The 16707-nt window shown below is 44.8% G+C and overlaps 1 protein-coding gene across 6 annotated transcripts; it reads left to right on the top strand.

The window, feature by feature from the left end:
• The first annotated feature begins 1137 nt into the window (after positions 1 to 1137).
• bbx (BBX high mobility group box domain containing) lies at positions 1138 to 15813 on the top strand. 6 transcript variants are annotated; one of them, XM_030360884.1, is made up of 16 exons: positions 1138 to 1458; positions 3398 to 3475; positions 7435 to 7606; positions 8050 to 8310; positions 8996 to 9206; positions 9578 to 9645; positions 9927 to 10016; positions 10850 to 10927; positions 11294 to 11374; positions 11539 to 12586; positions 12790 to 12922; positions 13143 to 13297; positions 13577 to 13666; positions 13960 to 14199; positions 14552 to 14747; positions 15305 to 15813. In XM_030360884.1, exons 3-16 carry the CDS (start codon positions 7448 to 7450, stop codon positions 15384 to 15386), a joined length of 2892 nt encoding a protein of 963 aa, XP_030216744.1. In that variant the 5' UTR covers positions 1138 to 1458; positions 3398 to 3475; positions 7435 to 7447; the 3' UTR covers positions 15387 to 15813. The 6 variants fall into 6 exon arrangements, with proteins under 6 accessions (XP_030216744.1, XP_030216739.1, XP_030216745.1 ...); XM_030360879.1 differs by having other exon boundaries at positions 13957 to 14199; XM_030360882.1 differs by lacking the exon at positions 1138 to 1458 and adding an exon at positions 1518 to 2029 and having other exon boundaries at positions 13957 to 14199.
• Positions 15814 to 16707: the final 894 nt, after the last annotated feature.

Here is a 16707-nt window from a genome sequence, read left to right as displayed (position 1 = left end):
TGAAGTTATCCACAACACGACCCCAATAAAGCCTAGATCATAAGCAGTCATTAAGTCATTAAGGCCATAGTAACTAACATTAGTAGGCTACCTTCAAACACATGATGGCCATTATAGGAAGCAAAGGCCAGAGGGCATCTATGTAGAACTGGCTACATTGGTAAATACTGCTGATCAATCAGCAACTGCTCTTGCCAGTCTATAATAGTTCCGTTTGCCACCAGAAATTATACAAAATGTAGTTTTGTAGTTCCCATGTAGTTTAATGAAATATGGCCTACCTACATCTCATTATCAATCAAGTGTCAATATTATAACATAGTTGTAGGCTACGCTTAAGTTGGGCTTGTACCAATATAAGCTTAAGTAAGAATATGCAATGGTTATCCCCAATGCCAAAACATGTTGCATACAAAAATGTTAGTTGAATGTATTTGTGATACACAGGTTCGATGGATGCCACTAAAGGATGTAGAGTGTGTCAATCAAATGAGTATCAGTGGGCGACTTACCAGTATCAGTTTATGTTGAGGGGATCAGTGAGGAAGTGAAATCTTGGTTGATGGGTTGTTAATGAATGATGTTGCTATTTGTTCATTGTTCTTTTTCAGGTTTTGGTCCGTATGTGTTATGTTATGTCGTTATAAATGAATAGTACACTTAAGAACTATAGGCAAGTGTTAAGGTGCATCATGGATTCTTGTTTTGGTTTCATTTCATAAGAAACATCATGGATCACATGACTATGGGTGACCAAACGAAATGTTAAAATACATGTGTAAACAAGTCGGATCGCTTGTAGTCTATAGCTGACTTTATTGTAGTTTGGCCTAACTGAAAGTCCATCGAAAGATGTGTCTTTCAAATGCAGTGCTTATCGTGTTTACAGTAGACCTAGTAACTATAGCATAGGCTTATATGGATCAGACCACTTCTTTCATCGTGTTATTCTGTCAAGTTTGCAAAGCTTGCAAACATAAATGTTCGGTCTAATGATTCGGGGCAATAAAGTAAAGAGAAAGCTGTATAGTTTGCAGGCTACCCGAACATGTAGTGATATTGACATCGGTCTTGTCAGCGGGCAGCAGTGAGAGACTTTAGAGGCGGTCCGACATCTCGATAATATTCATCCGTCAATGAATTTCACTTGTTGTTTTGGCACTTTGTCCATTGTATAATACGGGCCTGATGGTAGCCTGCAAATGCGAAACATTATGAAGACGTTTTATTAATCTCGCTGTCTCCGGACAATACTCGATTGTAATGCGACCTCTGTATGGCGGGTTGTGTCTGTCCCTCAAGCCAGCGTCCAATCACGCACAGCCTTACATGATAAGGATATTTTCACTATGTACAGTATGTTGCAAAAACTGTTGTGGTAATTTGGGCAAAGGGTGCGAAAGAGAAGCGGATAACTCCTCGGCTCGGGCACCCCAATCGATGTCTGGGATACTTCTGGTGAGTGCTACAACTACCTCTTTATTTGACCTGATTTTCTCGATTCATCAGTAGCGCAAGACTCAGGAAGCTATATCAATAGTCACTCAACTAAGCCACACTGTGACTTACCCTTTTCTATCTCATCGGGGTTTTAAATGGGCGCTGCGCACCTTTTCTCTGACCTTTTGCTAAAGTCGAAAGACGGGGAAACATAAAAGTTTGGTGAATGTTGTTCGGCCACGGATGTTGTTCAAGCACAGCTAGGCCGATGCTTAGGTATGAACATCAGCTCCGAGGGACTGTAGGAACACTTTGCAAACGGGGGGAGGGTAGATGGGTAAGATGTGAAATGTACTCGGGGAGAAAATAACCGGATGAATGTGACTCAAATTGTTTTCATTCGAATACAATTCGTGCACGATCGACGTTTAATGTTCGCTTCGTGCTGTGCTTCGCCGACGACCCGATCGCATTGATCCCCGGGGTGAAGAAGTACAGGCAGTGCTGAACTGTTATGATGTGTCAATAAGTTAAAAGGTGGACGCCACTGATGATGCGAGGGCCGTGGCGCTGAAGCTGGACGTTGGAGGTATGTTTTGACATGATGTGGCCGTCATGACAGAGATCCTGTATGTCTCCGGTCCTTCGTGGAGAGCCGCTCGTCCTCTTGGTCGGGGTCTCGGTGCATCACCGTGAAACGAGTATTATCGCTTTCTTTTGACATGATGTCCGCGTGTTGGTTCTCTGCCCCCCCCACCCCCTCCTCCTCCCCCCGCTAAAAAATAGGTCTCGCGTCGATATTTCCTTTATAACCCAGGGCGTGCAGTGTCGTTTTAGCATGGTGTGTTCATGTTGTTCAATGTTTAATTCACTGCTCTGTGAAATCGACGTATAAACACGCGTTATGTAGCTCGTATGCAACTGTTTCTGAGCCAAGTGGTCCGGACCCTCTCTCCCCCTCTTGATTCCGCATCAAATGCATCGCCACCCCGCGTCTAGGTGGACGTTCTCCCGGACCGCTGGACCCCATGCAAAACGCAACCTTTAATTCTGCGAGTGTCAACGCAGGAGTGTTAATAAGCGATCCTCCAGCGGGGTTTCGAGTCATTGTATGTCATGGCTGTGACACGTCCAGCAGGCTGGAAGGCTAGCAAGCTAACTAGCTACTTTTATTCCTAGTAACTGGTAGGAAACGGGGCCACCGTGGGGTAGACACGGCCCACGGATGCGTGTGGCCGGGCAGAAGATCCCCAGTTTAATTAATGAACCCCGAGGTTTCTCGGGTGGGAGACATTTCGACGACGACGCCGCGGAGAGTTTTTGACAGGAGTGATATCCTAACGTTACTGTACTCGGGGTGGGGGGGGGGGGGTTCTCCAAAGCAAGATGGACTCTCGTTCGCCTGTCTGTCTTGTCAGACCCCAGCTCGACGTTTTGCAGGGAGATGAAAATGTGAGCTTGTGTTACGCTTTGTATGGAGACTTTAAGCGAGCGATGTGCGTTTAGTTTAGCAACCCGTCGTGTCGGGTCGTGATAGCGCATTTAAAGCGTTCAGTTGCTCAAGACTTCAGGCGGTGACCCATCGGACATCAGCAGTTTTACCTGAAAACACAACCAAAGCACTGCGCAGCGATGGACTACATCCACTAACGCCGATTGAATTGGAGCATTTCGAATATTGCATTTCATTCATCGAGGGGTCGTGGCTTATGGCCTTCGAGCTCTTGTTTGACTAAATGGGCGGAACGACTTCACTGCTGTAATGGTCAGTGATCAACAAAATGTCCAACAGTAGTTTCAAGAAATGCCCTGTGCTGTGTACGCACTGTCACTGGGCTATTCCCAGTTAAAGTTGCTCTGCTCCGGTTTCACGGTCGACTGAACGCGGTTTTCCTTGTTGTGAGCCATGAAAATGTGACGCTTAACTGAGAGTAGTGTCTATGTCTGTATTTTATAGGTCATCGTCATTGCATGACAAAGGCAGTGGCAGATCCATCTTCATCACTCATACAGCATTTCCATAGTTTGATCATAAGTAAGTATCCCTTTTTTTCGGTCAGTTTTCATTCAACATGTGTGTTTTGTTTCACCTTCTGTTTGGGATGCATCCGGGGAAATTGTAATGATGGCACTTTCTAGTCGTAAATCATAGTTGCTATGAAATTGATTAAAATGTGAATTTAATATTTAGTGTGCCATGTTTTGTAGTTTATATGTAAGATCAATACTTGTATGCATACCTTTGTATTATTTCAATGTACCGATTCAGCAGTTTTCTTCATTGAATTGTTCGTAGCGAACTATTACGTGATGTTATGCCAATTTGCATATTTGCCTATACTTGGAGTTGTGTCAGGTTAGCAAAGACAAACTAACAATAAAATGCAATACAAGCCCTGTTGAGGTGACGCACGACTGAAAGGGATAATTAAGATAAGGAATTTGCATATTAATGAGTCAAATTAGACCGGCTAGACTTAAAGTATCCGAATTCTATCATTATTTCACATTTGGAGACTAGATCTGATGGCCAAAGTAAAATCTGTCTTTGACTTAAAAAAGATGACCTGTTCTCTAAAATGCCACAGTGCCCTTAATAATCCCATACGACTCAGTAAACAACAGACTCAGAGATGCAAGTCTCAGCTACAACAAGGTAATAGAAGCTAATTAAAAAGTCTTGAACGAAACAGAGGGGTAACAACAATCCTTTACTCAAACTAGGTCATTTATCCTATTTATTCATAACCAAGGACGGTAATGTCTAATAACAGTAGATGTGCAAGGGTATGGATGGGTAAAAGGTCTCCTCGCCCATTTTCTGAAGATGTCCAATTTCCAGATAATGTCTACAACCACATTTGGCTATTATCATTTCAGAGAAAACCTTAGGGCAACCTACAATTTCACACTAGTTTTGGTTGGTTTTCTTAAGCAATGATGCACGTATATGCTAATAATATCTGCTCGCAAAAAATATCTCCCACATAGAATTCGCCATAGTTTTATGACCTTTTTATAACTTGATTACTTTCTAATCTTTGAAATACTAATTTTAATCGATCCCAAAAGGGGGGGGGGGGGGGGGGGGGATGAGACTTCGATGCTTTTACATCGTCCAAGTCATTGAGCCGAATTGTAGTACACCTGTTGTACACTCTTATACGCACCTCAAAATTGTCAGCCCTTTAGACAGATATTGCAAATAAAAATGCTCACAAAACTTTTGTCGTTACTATTCATCATCATGTTTGAAGTAAACGTTGAAGGCCTTTAGACACTGTAAATTGGCAAAGTTTCAAGGGCCTCTTCAGACAATGATTTTAATAGGCATCTGTTTGATTTTGCTATTGTTCTGTTATTTGTATTACTGCGATTGGTCAAAGCATTTTCTGTCAATGAATTGTCAGGAAAATATTATATGAAAATGACAAAGTTCTTGCTTACGTGCCATTTTAACTTCAAAGGCTCATTTGACTCGTTTGAGCTTGTCTCCACAAAATCTCCAAGTCTACGTTAGATTGATCAATACTCCTCAAGGGAATACTGCCTGTTAATTTGAAGTTTTTAGTTAGGTAAACAACAGGGATAAAGGGTATTTTCACCATTGATACACCAGTAAGACAAAGCAGGATATTTGGTTCCAAGCCAGGGTAAGAAGTTAATGAGGACACACAAATCTGGGCAACAATTCTAGCAACCCTAACAAAAGGGTCCAGAGATGTATACTACCCTGGATTCTATTTTGTAACATTAAATGTTTTAATATGGTTTCTATTTTTTTAAAAGGTAGTTGCAAACCAAATAAAATGACTAGGGAGAACTGATATAGAAAACGGTAACATTTAGTGTACATTGAGGTCGGGGACTGCAGACAGTGAAAGAAGGATGGGTTTTGTACAGCGTGTACCATTGCCGTGTTTTAACTAAATTATTTACAATTTGACTATGCTACTTAAGCGATGAGTTTATTACATGTTGTCCACATTGTAGAGGTCGAAAAAAAAAACAAGATAATTGTTAATTTACTTCAAAGATTTACCAAATTCTTTTGTTCTCAAAACTGTCACATTCAGTGAATTGCATATCATTTGAAATGAATACAACATAATATTTTTACTTCCTGGCAAGCATAACGCCATACAAAACTTATAAACAAGGAACCTTGCTACCTTAACATAGCTTTTACAAGCGTCAGACCCTATCTCTTCACAAGAGCAACTGTACATTGAAAAGTTTAATCCGTCATTAATAATATGTATTAATAATAAGTCCTTTTTAACCCCCTCCAAAGATGTGCACAATAGTGCATCTAGCAGTGTGCTTCTGAAAAGCGCGTTTGATGCAGGTGAAAGCTAGCCTAATTTATGTTCATAATTTAGTAAGAAAAGGGAAATTGTTACATTTCAAGGACGGCAAGTTTTGGTAGTGGACGCAATCGAAATCTAAAATGTACATTCCCGGTTGAATTGGTAAAATCCCATTTACAATTTGTATCGCACTACAGGCTAAAGACCAACAATGAGAGGTTATTGATTTAAGGTATCTGAGTTTGCATTGCAAACATTTATCAACGTATGTTCTATTTTTCGTTATGACTATATTTTGGGAATGTGTGTGTGTGTGTGTGTGTGTGTGTGTGTGTGTGTGTGTGTGTGTGTGTGTGTGTGTGTGTGTGTGTGTGTGTGTGTGTGTGTGTGTGTGTGTGTGTGTGTGTGTGTGTGTGTGTTCCTCACATGCAACAACAGACCGGCACCATTGTGTATGAAGGTGTTATCAGGAGTGACCCACACAGTATTATTTTATGCTTTATGTGTCCAGCTCAAACAGTGACACATAACAGTCATTTTCACAACTCCAAATTAATAACACCATGGTTTTATTGGCAACTGGAATGTGGCTGGTTCAATCCCCCTCCTGCCCCATCCAAAAACAAAGTGTCCTTGAGCAATGCACATGCACCCCTACACTGCGCCTTTAGCTAGTAGAGTCATTGCACGGCCGACATTGATAGTGTTGTATGTAATCACAACATTTTTGACCCAGTACCCAGGAATGGATAATATTAAAGTTTTAACATTAGCGTGGAAAAAATGGTGAAGGGGTGAAACATGAATCAAACCAATATGGATACCTATACCTGTTATTCAGGAAATGGAATAGGAAAAAACAAGAATAGGCTACTTCCCTACATAATTAAGAGGACCAAAATAATGGACAGCAGTGTCTAGATTCTATTTACTCTCACTGTCGCACTATTGATGTTGTATAATCCAGCTGTTATTTAAGTGGTTGGAATTGATGTGTTAATGATAGGGCACTTCAAGTAAGCCTGATTGGCTCGTGCAGCAGTTTCAGTAACAGATAACTTTCCCAGTTAACATTTGTGGTGAAGTGCTAGCATGCCAGATATTAAAGTTGCTGTAGGTAAGATTAAAAAGTTCAATTAAATAAAGAGAGAAAGAGAGATGTTGAAACTAAACTACAGAAAATGCTTTCTGCTCCCTCCCTCTCTGCGTTTCTCCGTCATTGAGAAGTGTTGCATTTCACAAATCTGTGATTGAAAGGCATTAAGGATTCCCTGAGCCAATCAAAGAAGAGATGCCCTGATTGTTGAGAAAATAATGCAATAAGTTATTTAGAGCAGGGCGATGGACCACACACATGTATATGACATTTTGAGACCGGATATTTCCTGGAAACTCAAGACAAAGTCAGCTTTTTTGTCAGTTCCAAAGTATGTGCCAGACAAAGAGGAACCAAAATTGCAATTGTCTCCAACCCACAGTGCAATAATATCCTAATGCTTGGATGCTGTCCTTTTGGCTCTGTCTATGAACAACCAATGTCATCGACTTGGTACTTCCATCATTATACCCACATTAACTTCAAGATAACAGCCAAGATCATGTGGTAGTTAGACAAACCCAGTCCATTCGCCAGGCCCTGCGGCCTAGATACGGCCTGGTCCTAAACGTTACTTTTTTCCACCAGGGGCGGTAGGACCATGAAAGGTGGAGGAAGGGGCAAGGAGCCCCCCGCCGCTGGGGAAGTCGGGGGCAAGCGCCCCAAGCGCAAATGCCTGCAGTGGCACCCCCTCCTCTCCAAGAAGGCTCTGGATTTCTCAGAAGAGGAGGAGGAGGAAGAGGAGGAGGAACTGGAGAAGGTAAGCCTGGGCCTCCCGGGCCAAGTTGGTAAAAAACCCACAAAGTGGTTTGATGGTGTAGATTTCGTAGAGGAACCACTTTTGATAAAGCTTTTATTGATTATTACTCATCATCATTACGGTTGTTGATTATCTTCCTGGTGGATAGTTTAGCTGACACTTGCATCCGAAGCTACTTGCATTGCCCAACTTTAGATGCATTTTATCAATGACTAGGTAGGGGTCAAGAAAGGTCAAGGACGCCTACTGGTATTCTGCAGACATTGGGGTCCGCTGGGAGTCAAACCCCCGTACCACTAAAGACCATCCTGCCGTTTGTGACGCAAAGGCGGCGCTTAAACTTTGCGTCCATAGCCGATCACGAGAAAGCAGTACATCTAGTAGACCTTGAGGCAGGAGGTCTCCGGTACGACTCTCCTAACGGGTTGACCCGTCGTCTCCAGCCACAGGCACCTTGTGGCCAGGCCCCGGGGCCCGGCACGGAGCAGTGCGTGGTGGCCAGGGAGGAGACGGAGGAGGACCCCACGGAGCAGCGGGCACGGCGGCCCATGAACGCCTTCCTGCTCTTCTGCAAGCGCCACCGCTCGCTGGTACGGCAGGAGCACCCCCGCCTGGACAACCGCGGCGCCACCAAGATCCTGGCCGACTGGTGGGCGGTTCTGGAGCCCAAGGAGAAGCAGAAGTACACGGACATGGCCAAGGAGGTGAGTGCCCTGGTTCCTTATCGGTTTTTTTGGCAATGCATTTCTCCTCGATTCCGACTCCCCGAAGTATCAAATAGACTTTTAGTACGATTTACATTCGATTTAATGCCTACTCTAATGCATGTTATTGTGCTTTTGAATGGCTGATCAGCACTTAATAATTTAAGTTGGCACCTGTCTCAATATTTGCAGCCAACAGTTTATTTTCAATACGTGGTTTAATGTAATTGGTACTATTTGTGTTTACTGTTTTGTTGGCAGGTAGTGCCAGGCTAATGATTGTAAACACTGCTTACATTTTCTTTGAAACCAACTCTTGGATGTTTTGACATCTTTCCCTGACCCTTTAAATTAGCTACACAGCGGAATATAAAGTATGCCAATTGCTTTAAGTACCGTTTTCAACTTTAATTTTTCATTTGAAAAGTCCCATGAGGAACAATGCTTCATAATAGCCCTTACTTATACCATGGCAAATGATTAAATGACAGAGGATATATAGTATATATAACTATTCTTTGCCTTTTGTCAAAGACTAATAAAACACCTGTTTTTTCAGACGAATAAAACGCCCATTACACAATTTTAAATAATTGCGAAAACCAATCACAAAAGGGTCGTCCAAACCTCAGAGGAACCTTTCTTTTCTCCCCTACACCAACGACCGATTTGTGTTCCTTTCCAGTACAAGGACGCCTTCATGAAGGCAAACCCAGGTTACAAGTGGTGCCCCACCACCAACAAGCCCGTAAAGACCCCCCCGTCCTGCCAGCCCGCCTGCAACCACCGCAAGAAGGTCTGGTCCTTCCCTTCCAATGCCCCGTCCAAGGACTCCACCGCTGCCAAAAAAGTGCCCAAGTCGGCTGGCATGCCCCAGTTGAACTTTGCCATGGCAGGTGGGTGTCCGGAGCCCGCCCTCTGAGTGGTGGCGGCGCACTACTTGCAGTGTTTTGAGTTATTATACCTGTATTACAATTGAGGGGTTTATGTGTAAGGACGTCTTGTACTTTACCGGTGCAATGATTTGAATGGGCCAACATTGACAGAGCAACTCCTCGTTATTGCCCTCATTAAAATGTCTCTGGAACACTTTGTCTTTCTCTATTTGAAATAAAATGCACTCCGCTGTTATTCATTGAAGAATATTAATTGATACAATTCTTTCCTATCCATTCATATATTAGAAATCAATAATGGTTATGTATATAAGGTTATGAATATTAACAAAGAGTGTGTGTGTGCTTGCGTGTGCGTTTCTTTTCGTCAGATCCTACGAAGATGGGCGGACTGAGCATGCTCCTACTGGCTGGCGAGCGCGCTCTAAGTGCCAGAGAGGTGGGTACTGTGCCTGCACTCACACACGTATTGACCTCTGGCTGTAATGGTGACCATCACAACTAGAGGGAGCCAGAACACCTAGCAGAATAGATGGTCTGTGTTATGGTTTGGCTTCATGTGATCTAAATGGCCAAATTCATGATTTATTTTACATTTTCAGAAATACTATTTAAATAAGCTGCATTGGAAATGCCTGTGAAAAAGGGCAACACGTCAAAAGCAATACATTATTGCTTTTAATAACTCTGATTTCATATGTCTTTATTTTGTGTTTTTAGAGCCCACCCAGCAATTCAATACCAAGCTTAACAGGGGTGGCAATCACAGAGAACACCCTCCAAGGGAAAAAAGAAAAAGAAGAAGAAGAGGTGTGTGTCACGAGAATCTGTTCCTGTATTTGCATGTTTTGGACTCAGGCCCTACAATTTGTTATTCCTGTGCCTCTGTAACAATTGCCATGTAAAAACGTCATCCCAAACCCCTAGTGCACTGCAGGCAGCCAGTGCAGTAACCAGTCAATAACCAGGGAACCCATTAGGAACTCTTACCTTCCCCCTGGGAGTCGCTTGCTAAGGCAGCTATTCAAGTCACAATCCACGAAAATTATGAATTTATTACTCATTGCTGAATGACAGTTAACAACAGCTCACAACAATGAACAAGTAAGTGCTGAGCCCAATTATTCTGATATTCGTTTTGTTTTGGTAGGCATTCAAAACCAATGTTGAAATGCTTTGTGGGTTTTATTCATGAACAAAATGTTAATGCAACAAATAAAAAGGAGGTATAAGGTAAGGTTACACTCTGTCAGAATATCCCAGGGATCAAATAAATGAATATATAAGAGGGCGAGAGACATCCCTCAGTCTGAGAACGCTTCATGTCAGCACTTCAGGTGCGCTAACTGTAGCCGTCATCAAAATGTCCTGGCCGAAGATGGCAGGATCCCACTCCCATACTATGGAAGCTGTGCATCTTGGGGAAACTTTTTGGGTTATTAAAAGACCATCGAATGAACGCATTTATCCGCAGTTCACCATTACGGCAGTAAATGATCTTCTTATTTTTGATGTGTAAACATTTCGTGTGTTTATTGATTTATATTTCTTTATGAAAAATGTAGCAGCCACAGCAATGTGCTGAGACGGTCCGTTATTACATTTAACCATAGTTGTTGTGTGCTTTTGCCTTCCTTCTATAGACACTAAGTGCAACACAGAATAGAGTGCCGGACATCTCTAAAAACAGGGTCAAGTCTCCCCTCTCCCCAATGACAGAGGTAACTTTGTACCATAATGCCACAATTCATTCAAATACACACGTTACTTCCTTGTAAAGTTATAATGGTTTACATCTAGTGGACTATTGATTTTGTCATTTGGGGCCAATAGTTAACCTTATTTATTTGGTTATTGAGGTGTAGTGCAAGTGTATGGTAGTCTTTAAAACACATTTCTGTTGTTTAAAACCAGGCCTCCTTTGATACCAGAGCAAGTACAGATTACTCGCCTTCTGTGGTTTCAATACCAGTTTGCCTTTTTAAGTCTGATACACCTGATACCACCTGATACCATTGGATCCCCCTGTAGCGGTGTCTACGTATCCTTATTCAAAATCTGTCTTTCCTTTCTTTGACTGAATAAAGCGGGCGTCTCCACATCCAGCGCCGTCTGCCGTCCCGGAGACCAAGCCGTGCGGGCAGTCCGCTCTCTTCCAGCTGGCGGAGGTAAGACGATCGAGATGATCAGAGGGGAACTGTTTGAAGTGCGGTTACCGAATTCACGAGACGAGCCATGGACGTGGATGGCAGTGTCCACGCAACTGTGTGATGGATTTAACTATTTAATTATATTCTACTTAAGGTGACATTTGCTGATTTTACTTTGATAGATGTGCTTGGCGTCTGAAGCCGGGAAGATAGAGCCGGCCGTCTCCAAGTCTCAGGAGAACCCATCCTCCTCTCTCTCTGTGCAGCCGGCCGCTCTGGTCAAGGCAGAGGTCAAGCAGGAGATGATAGACCACCGCGACCGCACTCACTCCTCCTCCTCCTCCCGCTCTCCGCTGTCACCGCTCTTGCCTCCGCATTTCCCCTCTTCCCCCACCTCCTCCGTCTCCTCCTCCTTGTCGGTTACCCCCGGCAACATCACTGCTACGGCTCAGTCGGACGTCCAGAACGCCCGCGCCATCAAAAAGAAGACCAAGAAGAAGGACTCGCCGACGGACGCCGCCGCCACCGTCGCCCATAAGCTGTCCGCCCGGCCGTCCGCGCCCTGCCCCTCCAGGAAGCCCAGCGGCGAGAGCCCGGCGGCGGACCTGGACAGCGTGTTCTGCACCATCGAGGCGGTGGCCAAAGGCTCCTGGGCGGTGGCAGAGGCCGAGGTCAAGGTGAGGAAGAGGTCCCAGGACGGCGGCGGCACTGTCAGCCCCGGGTCGCCCAAGAAGAAGAGCAAGCCCAGGACCCCCAAGACGCCTCCCAAGGGGCCGGCAAACGAGGAGGCGACCGCCAAGGGAGAGGAGAGCGGGAATCCCGTCCGGCTGCACAGCGTCTCCTCGCTGTCGGAGGTGGAGAACAACAACAACAACAACAACAACGAGGATGACCTCAAGGAGGAAGAAGAGGAGGAGGAGGAGGAGATGGAGACGGAGGTCGTTCCCGCCAGTCCCAAAGAGGAAGCGGTGGAGATGTCAGAAGAGGAGGCGGGCGGGGTAAGTGCCGCTCAGTCCCCCGGGGCCGTCCCCAGCGGGGGCCAGGAGCCCCCCGCAGCCGGCCTCAGGCCTAAAGACGAGGAGGCGGAGAAGGACAAGGTCCTCGAGGCCATGGAGAGCGGCGCCGAGAGCCGGGGCTCCCGCAAGTCTGAGAGGAGCTGTAAAGGAGCGCTGTACAAGACCCTGGTGTCCGAGGGCATGCTCACCTCGCTGAGGGCCAACATCGACCGAGGTACGACAGCGCCAGGTGTCCTCGGATGTCATTGTCGTTAAATATTACGCTTCTTTTAACATGTTTAGTTTGTTGTTATTCTTTTCTTTTTTTTTTTTTATTCATTTTGTAGAAATGTACACACCCTTTTTGTGTTTTGTGTTACATGCAAAAGAAAATTCACGAGAGAATTGATGTGTTTTTGACGAATGGTCTCTTTCTAGGTAAACGGTTTGCTTTCCGTGCGTCGGAGCACGATGCCAACTGGCAGGAGGAGGGCTGTGTGGTCCCCCCGACGGGACCCCCAAACCCCAAGAAGCTGAAGAAGTCCAAGTCCAAAGACGAGTCGTCGCAGGGGTGAGGAGCACGTCTCAGCCTTAGCTGCATGTCTTTTCTGCGTGCTTTGACAGTTGGCAGTAGAAGCTTGTGAAAATATATCATTTTGTAGCACATCCTATTCACACTTTCTGCTTGCTTGGAAAGACAAGTTGAAGCTGAAATCACATTAAACACATTCAACATTAATCAGAAGCCTGCATATTTAGTGTGATGTTTGTTTTTTTTCAACGCCTGTCAGCCTGGGGAAACTGGAGGAGGAGTTTGAGAAAAAGTTCAACAGCCTGCCACAGTTCAGCCCCATGACGTTCGACAAGAAGAGCACCACGGTGGTGAAGAAGAAGAAGCCTGACAGCCCCCCCACAGCACAAGAGGAGGGCCCTAAAGCTGCCAAGGGTAGGCCCCCAAACGTCACCCCAAAACATAGCATTGTGCATTCTCCTTCTGTTAATGGGGAATGGCCTTCATTTCAATCATGCCCCCCACAATGCACTTTTCTGTTGTTGTTTTTCTTTTGTGTGAGGTCTTTTGCCCGCAATTCTGCTGTGCAAAAATCGTTTTGTTCAGTAAGACCATGACATGACTCCATAACATGGCTGTTCCATTCCCTTCTTCTTTTGTTTCTTTATGATTTTTTTGTGTGTGTATTTGTGTGTTTTTTTTTCGTCACATCAGGGTCATCTTCATCTCAGAAAAAGACTTCATTCCACAAGATTGTTAGGAAGCACAAACAGAAAAAGGAGAAACCAAATGTGCGGGAAAAAGGTGAACTTGCGTAAAAACACTAAAAACATTAATATACAGATGTGAATGTGTGACGTTCTTCAACAATATGTTCAAAACATGTTTTTTCTTTTTGAGTATTGTCTACCACCAAAATAATTATTTTTTATAAAAAATCTTGATTTTAAGCATTTTCGCCATCTCATTACGAGGTTGGTGAAAGTATTGTTTCACAACAATATTAATGTGACCAGAACCAACAACAAGCAAACAAACGATAGAAATCAGTCAGGCCAGGCTTTTCACACCTCCGTCCTTTTGTCTCCTCCTAGTAGCGTTGCCTAGCGACCTGGCCCCGCCCAGCGACTCGGGGACCAACAAGGCCAAACTGTGCGCCCCACCGTGCGTCCCGGCCAGTGCCCCGCCCTGCCTCCCGCCGGCCCCCGCCGGCCCCGAGGCTGCGGGGGCCACGGCCCTGGAGACGCTGCTGGTGGGCAGCCAGAAGAGGAAGGCCCGGAAGAACAAGATCACCCACCTGGTTCGCACGGCCGACGGCAGCGTGTCGCCCATCGAGGGTGAGGGTGGAACCCGGGGCTCCTTTTTTTTTTCTGCCTTTTTTGCGTCCCTCCCTTCGCAGTGTTCTGGGGCGCTGCAGTAGATGGAACGGTTGACAGCCTGTTCAACTCGATTCAAAATATAAACAATATAAATGGCTTTTATCGTTCTGTCTTGCTCAACTTGTAGAGTGCGATGTTAACACTGGCATGGTTGGGGTTCAATTACAACTGGGGACGGGGGGGAAGGGGAAATCCATGTCACACATACAGTGCATGCACTCGGCGTATTGTGAGGCACTCACATCCACCAAATGACCAGCGATTACTAATAAAAGTGAGTCATTTTCAGTTTTGTCTCTTTTGGTTGCAGAAGACAAAGCCAAGGAGCTCCCCCAGGAACAGGAAAAGAAGCCATTATTTACCCAGCAGAAGTTATGCAAGGACCAGCGGTGCTTCGAGGCCCCCAGTCCAGAGCGGGTGGACGCGCCCGGAGGGCCGCAGGAGCTGCCCGCCTTCTTCAGCCTGGCCGCCCTGGCCGAGGTGGCGGCCATGGAGAACGTGCACAGGTACGCCTGCAGCCAGGGCACTCCAGGTTCTCTGGGTTGCGATCAATGTATCTATGTTCCCTTCTTTCTTTTTTTTCATCATCTTTTTAGTACACAACAAACTGTTGACAGAATGTCAATATATCCCTTCCCTCCACCAACATCAACACATGAATACCTACATGCATGCAGATACAATACACATAAAAAAACTAAAACAATTATAACAAAACTATTTAATATATATAAAAAAATATGAATAATAAGACGACGGAATTGAAGTAGTTATGAAACTGATTAGGCCGATTAAACCAATTACCATCTTTGGTGATTTGTGTCATAATATTTTTGTGCGTTATTCTAATTATTTGTTGATCGCATGGATAGTTTCGGTCATTGAAGAAAACGTCATGTTCGTGATGTGTTTTAAAGAGGTCATTCAACAATGTAATTCAGGGAATTTTACACTTGATAGAATTGAAAATGGGAACCCTAGTATGTATAAAGAATTTTAAATGTTACCAGTGGCTCACGTGTCGGTGTCTGTCTCTCCCCCTGTCTCTGTGCTGCTGCTGCAGAGGTCAGAGGGGCAGCGTGTCTGACACTCAGACCAAGGAACTGGCCAAGGCTCCCCTCCTCATCTCCTGCTCCGACCAGTGAAAACCCTGCTGCTGCTGCTGCTGCTGCTGCTGCTACTGCTGCTACTACTGCTGGCAGAAGCACCACACCATGGATGCTATAGGACCCAGTGATCCACAATTCCCTCTTGATACTGCCCACTGTGGGGGAATGGTGGTGGTGTGGGTTGGGTCGTGAAGCAGGAAACTTTGGACTGAATTTGACCAACCCCCCCCCCCCCCCCCCACCCTGTCCCCTCGCATCCTTCTCTCGCCCTGACCCCCGATGGATTATTTTAAGCTCTGCGGTCGGTTGCACCAGCTTTGTGTAAATTCAAACTTAGATAAAACCGTGTTGAAGTGTTTTAAGTCAGGGTTGACCAATGACCAATTCAAAACAGGTTGCATCACATAGAAACTAGTTCTAACGTATCGCTTAGTAGTTACTTAATATTTGCAGTTGAATTTTCTTTTTATGATAATCCACAAAATGACAGAATTATGGGTATTGTTACTGGTTATGACATTAGTTGCGTATCAGTGGTGCAACCGTGTTTAGTAAAATTTGAAACTGCGGTTACTATGGACTTGACGCACAGACATGGTATCGAACTTACACATAGCTTGTGCAACCCCGTCCAGGCCCGTTAGTGGAGAGGGAAGAGAAGGTAAGAGTCAGCCCCAGCCTACCCTGTCCCACCTTTCCCGCCTTGTATATCTCAGTGTTCTCCCTGAAGCCTTTGCTTTTCGGTAGGATGAGGGTGCCTTTCTGATGTCTTCAAAACGCTCTGGTAGAATCATCTGTTCAAGAAAACAAGCAAGCCCGACCTCCTCCACCTCTCTCAGTGAGCGGCTTCCAATATCTAGACCAGGGGTCACCAACCTTTTTGAACCTGAGAGCTCCTTCATGGGTACTGAGTCATACGAAGGGCACCCTGTTTGATACACTCTTCTGAAATAACACATTTGCTCAGTTTGCCTTTAGTTATATATTACTATTAATGATGATTAATGATACTCATCTGTGTGAAACATTTTAATTGCTTAAGTCATGTTAATGATTTCTCACAATAATTATCAACAATGACTTAAAAGTTGGGAAAGAGTTGTTACTCTACTCAAGAATGAGTAGTGCTATGTTTAGAACCGGCCTGCGGGCGCCTCATATGGTCCTTGCGGGCGCCCTGGTGCCCGCGGGCACTGTGTTGGTAACCCCTGATCTAGACGGTCTTTCAGTCACAAACCCCTGGGCCACATGGAGGTCGGATCTTGCGGACAAAGAAAAAAACAACGCCAATCTCAGTCACGCTAGGTAGGACCCAAGACGCCATTCCTTTTTTTGTTTTTGTTTTGTTTTGTTTATT

Source organism: Gadus morhua, chromosome 7 (genome assembly GCF_902167405.1).
Source record: "Gadus morhua chromosome 7, gadMor3.0, whole genome shotgun sequence".
In the NCBI taxonomy this organism is placed as follows: domain Eukaryota; kingdom Metazoa; phylum Chordata; class Actinopteri; order Gadiformes; family Gadidae; genus Gadus; species Gadus morhua.
The sequence above is the reverse complement of the archived record's forward strand: the minus strand, read 5'-3'. Positions and strand labels throughout refer to the sequence as shown.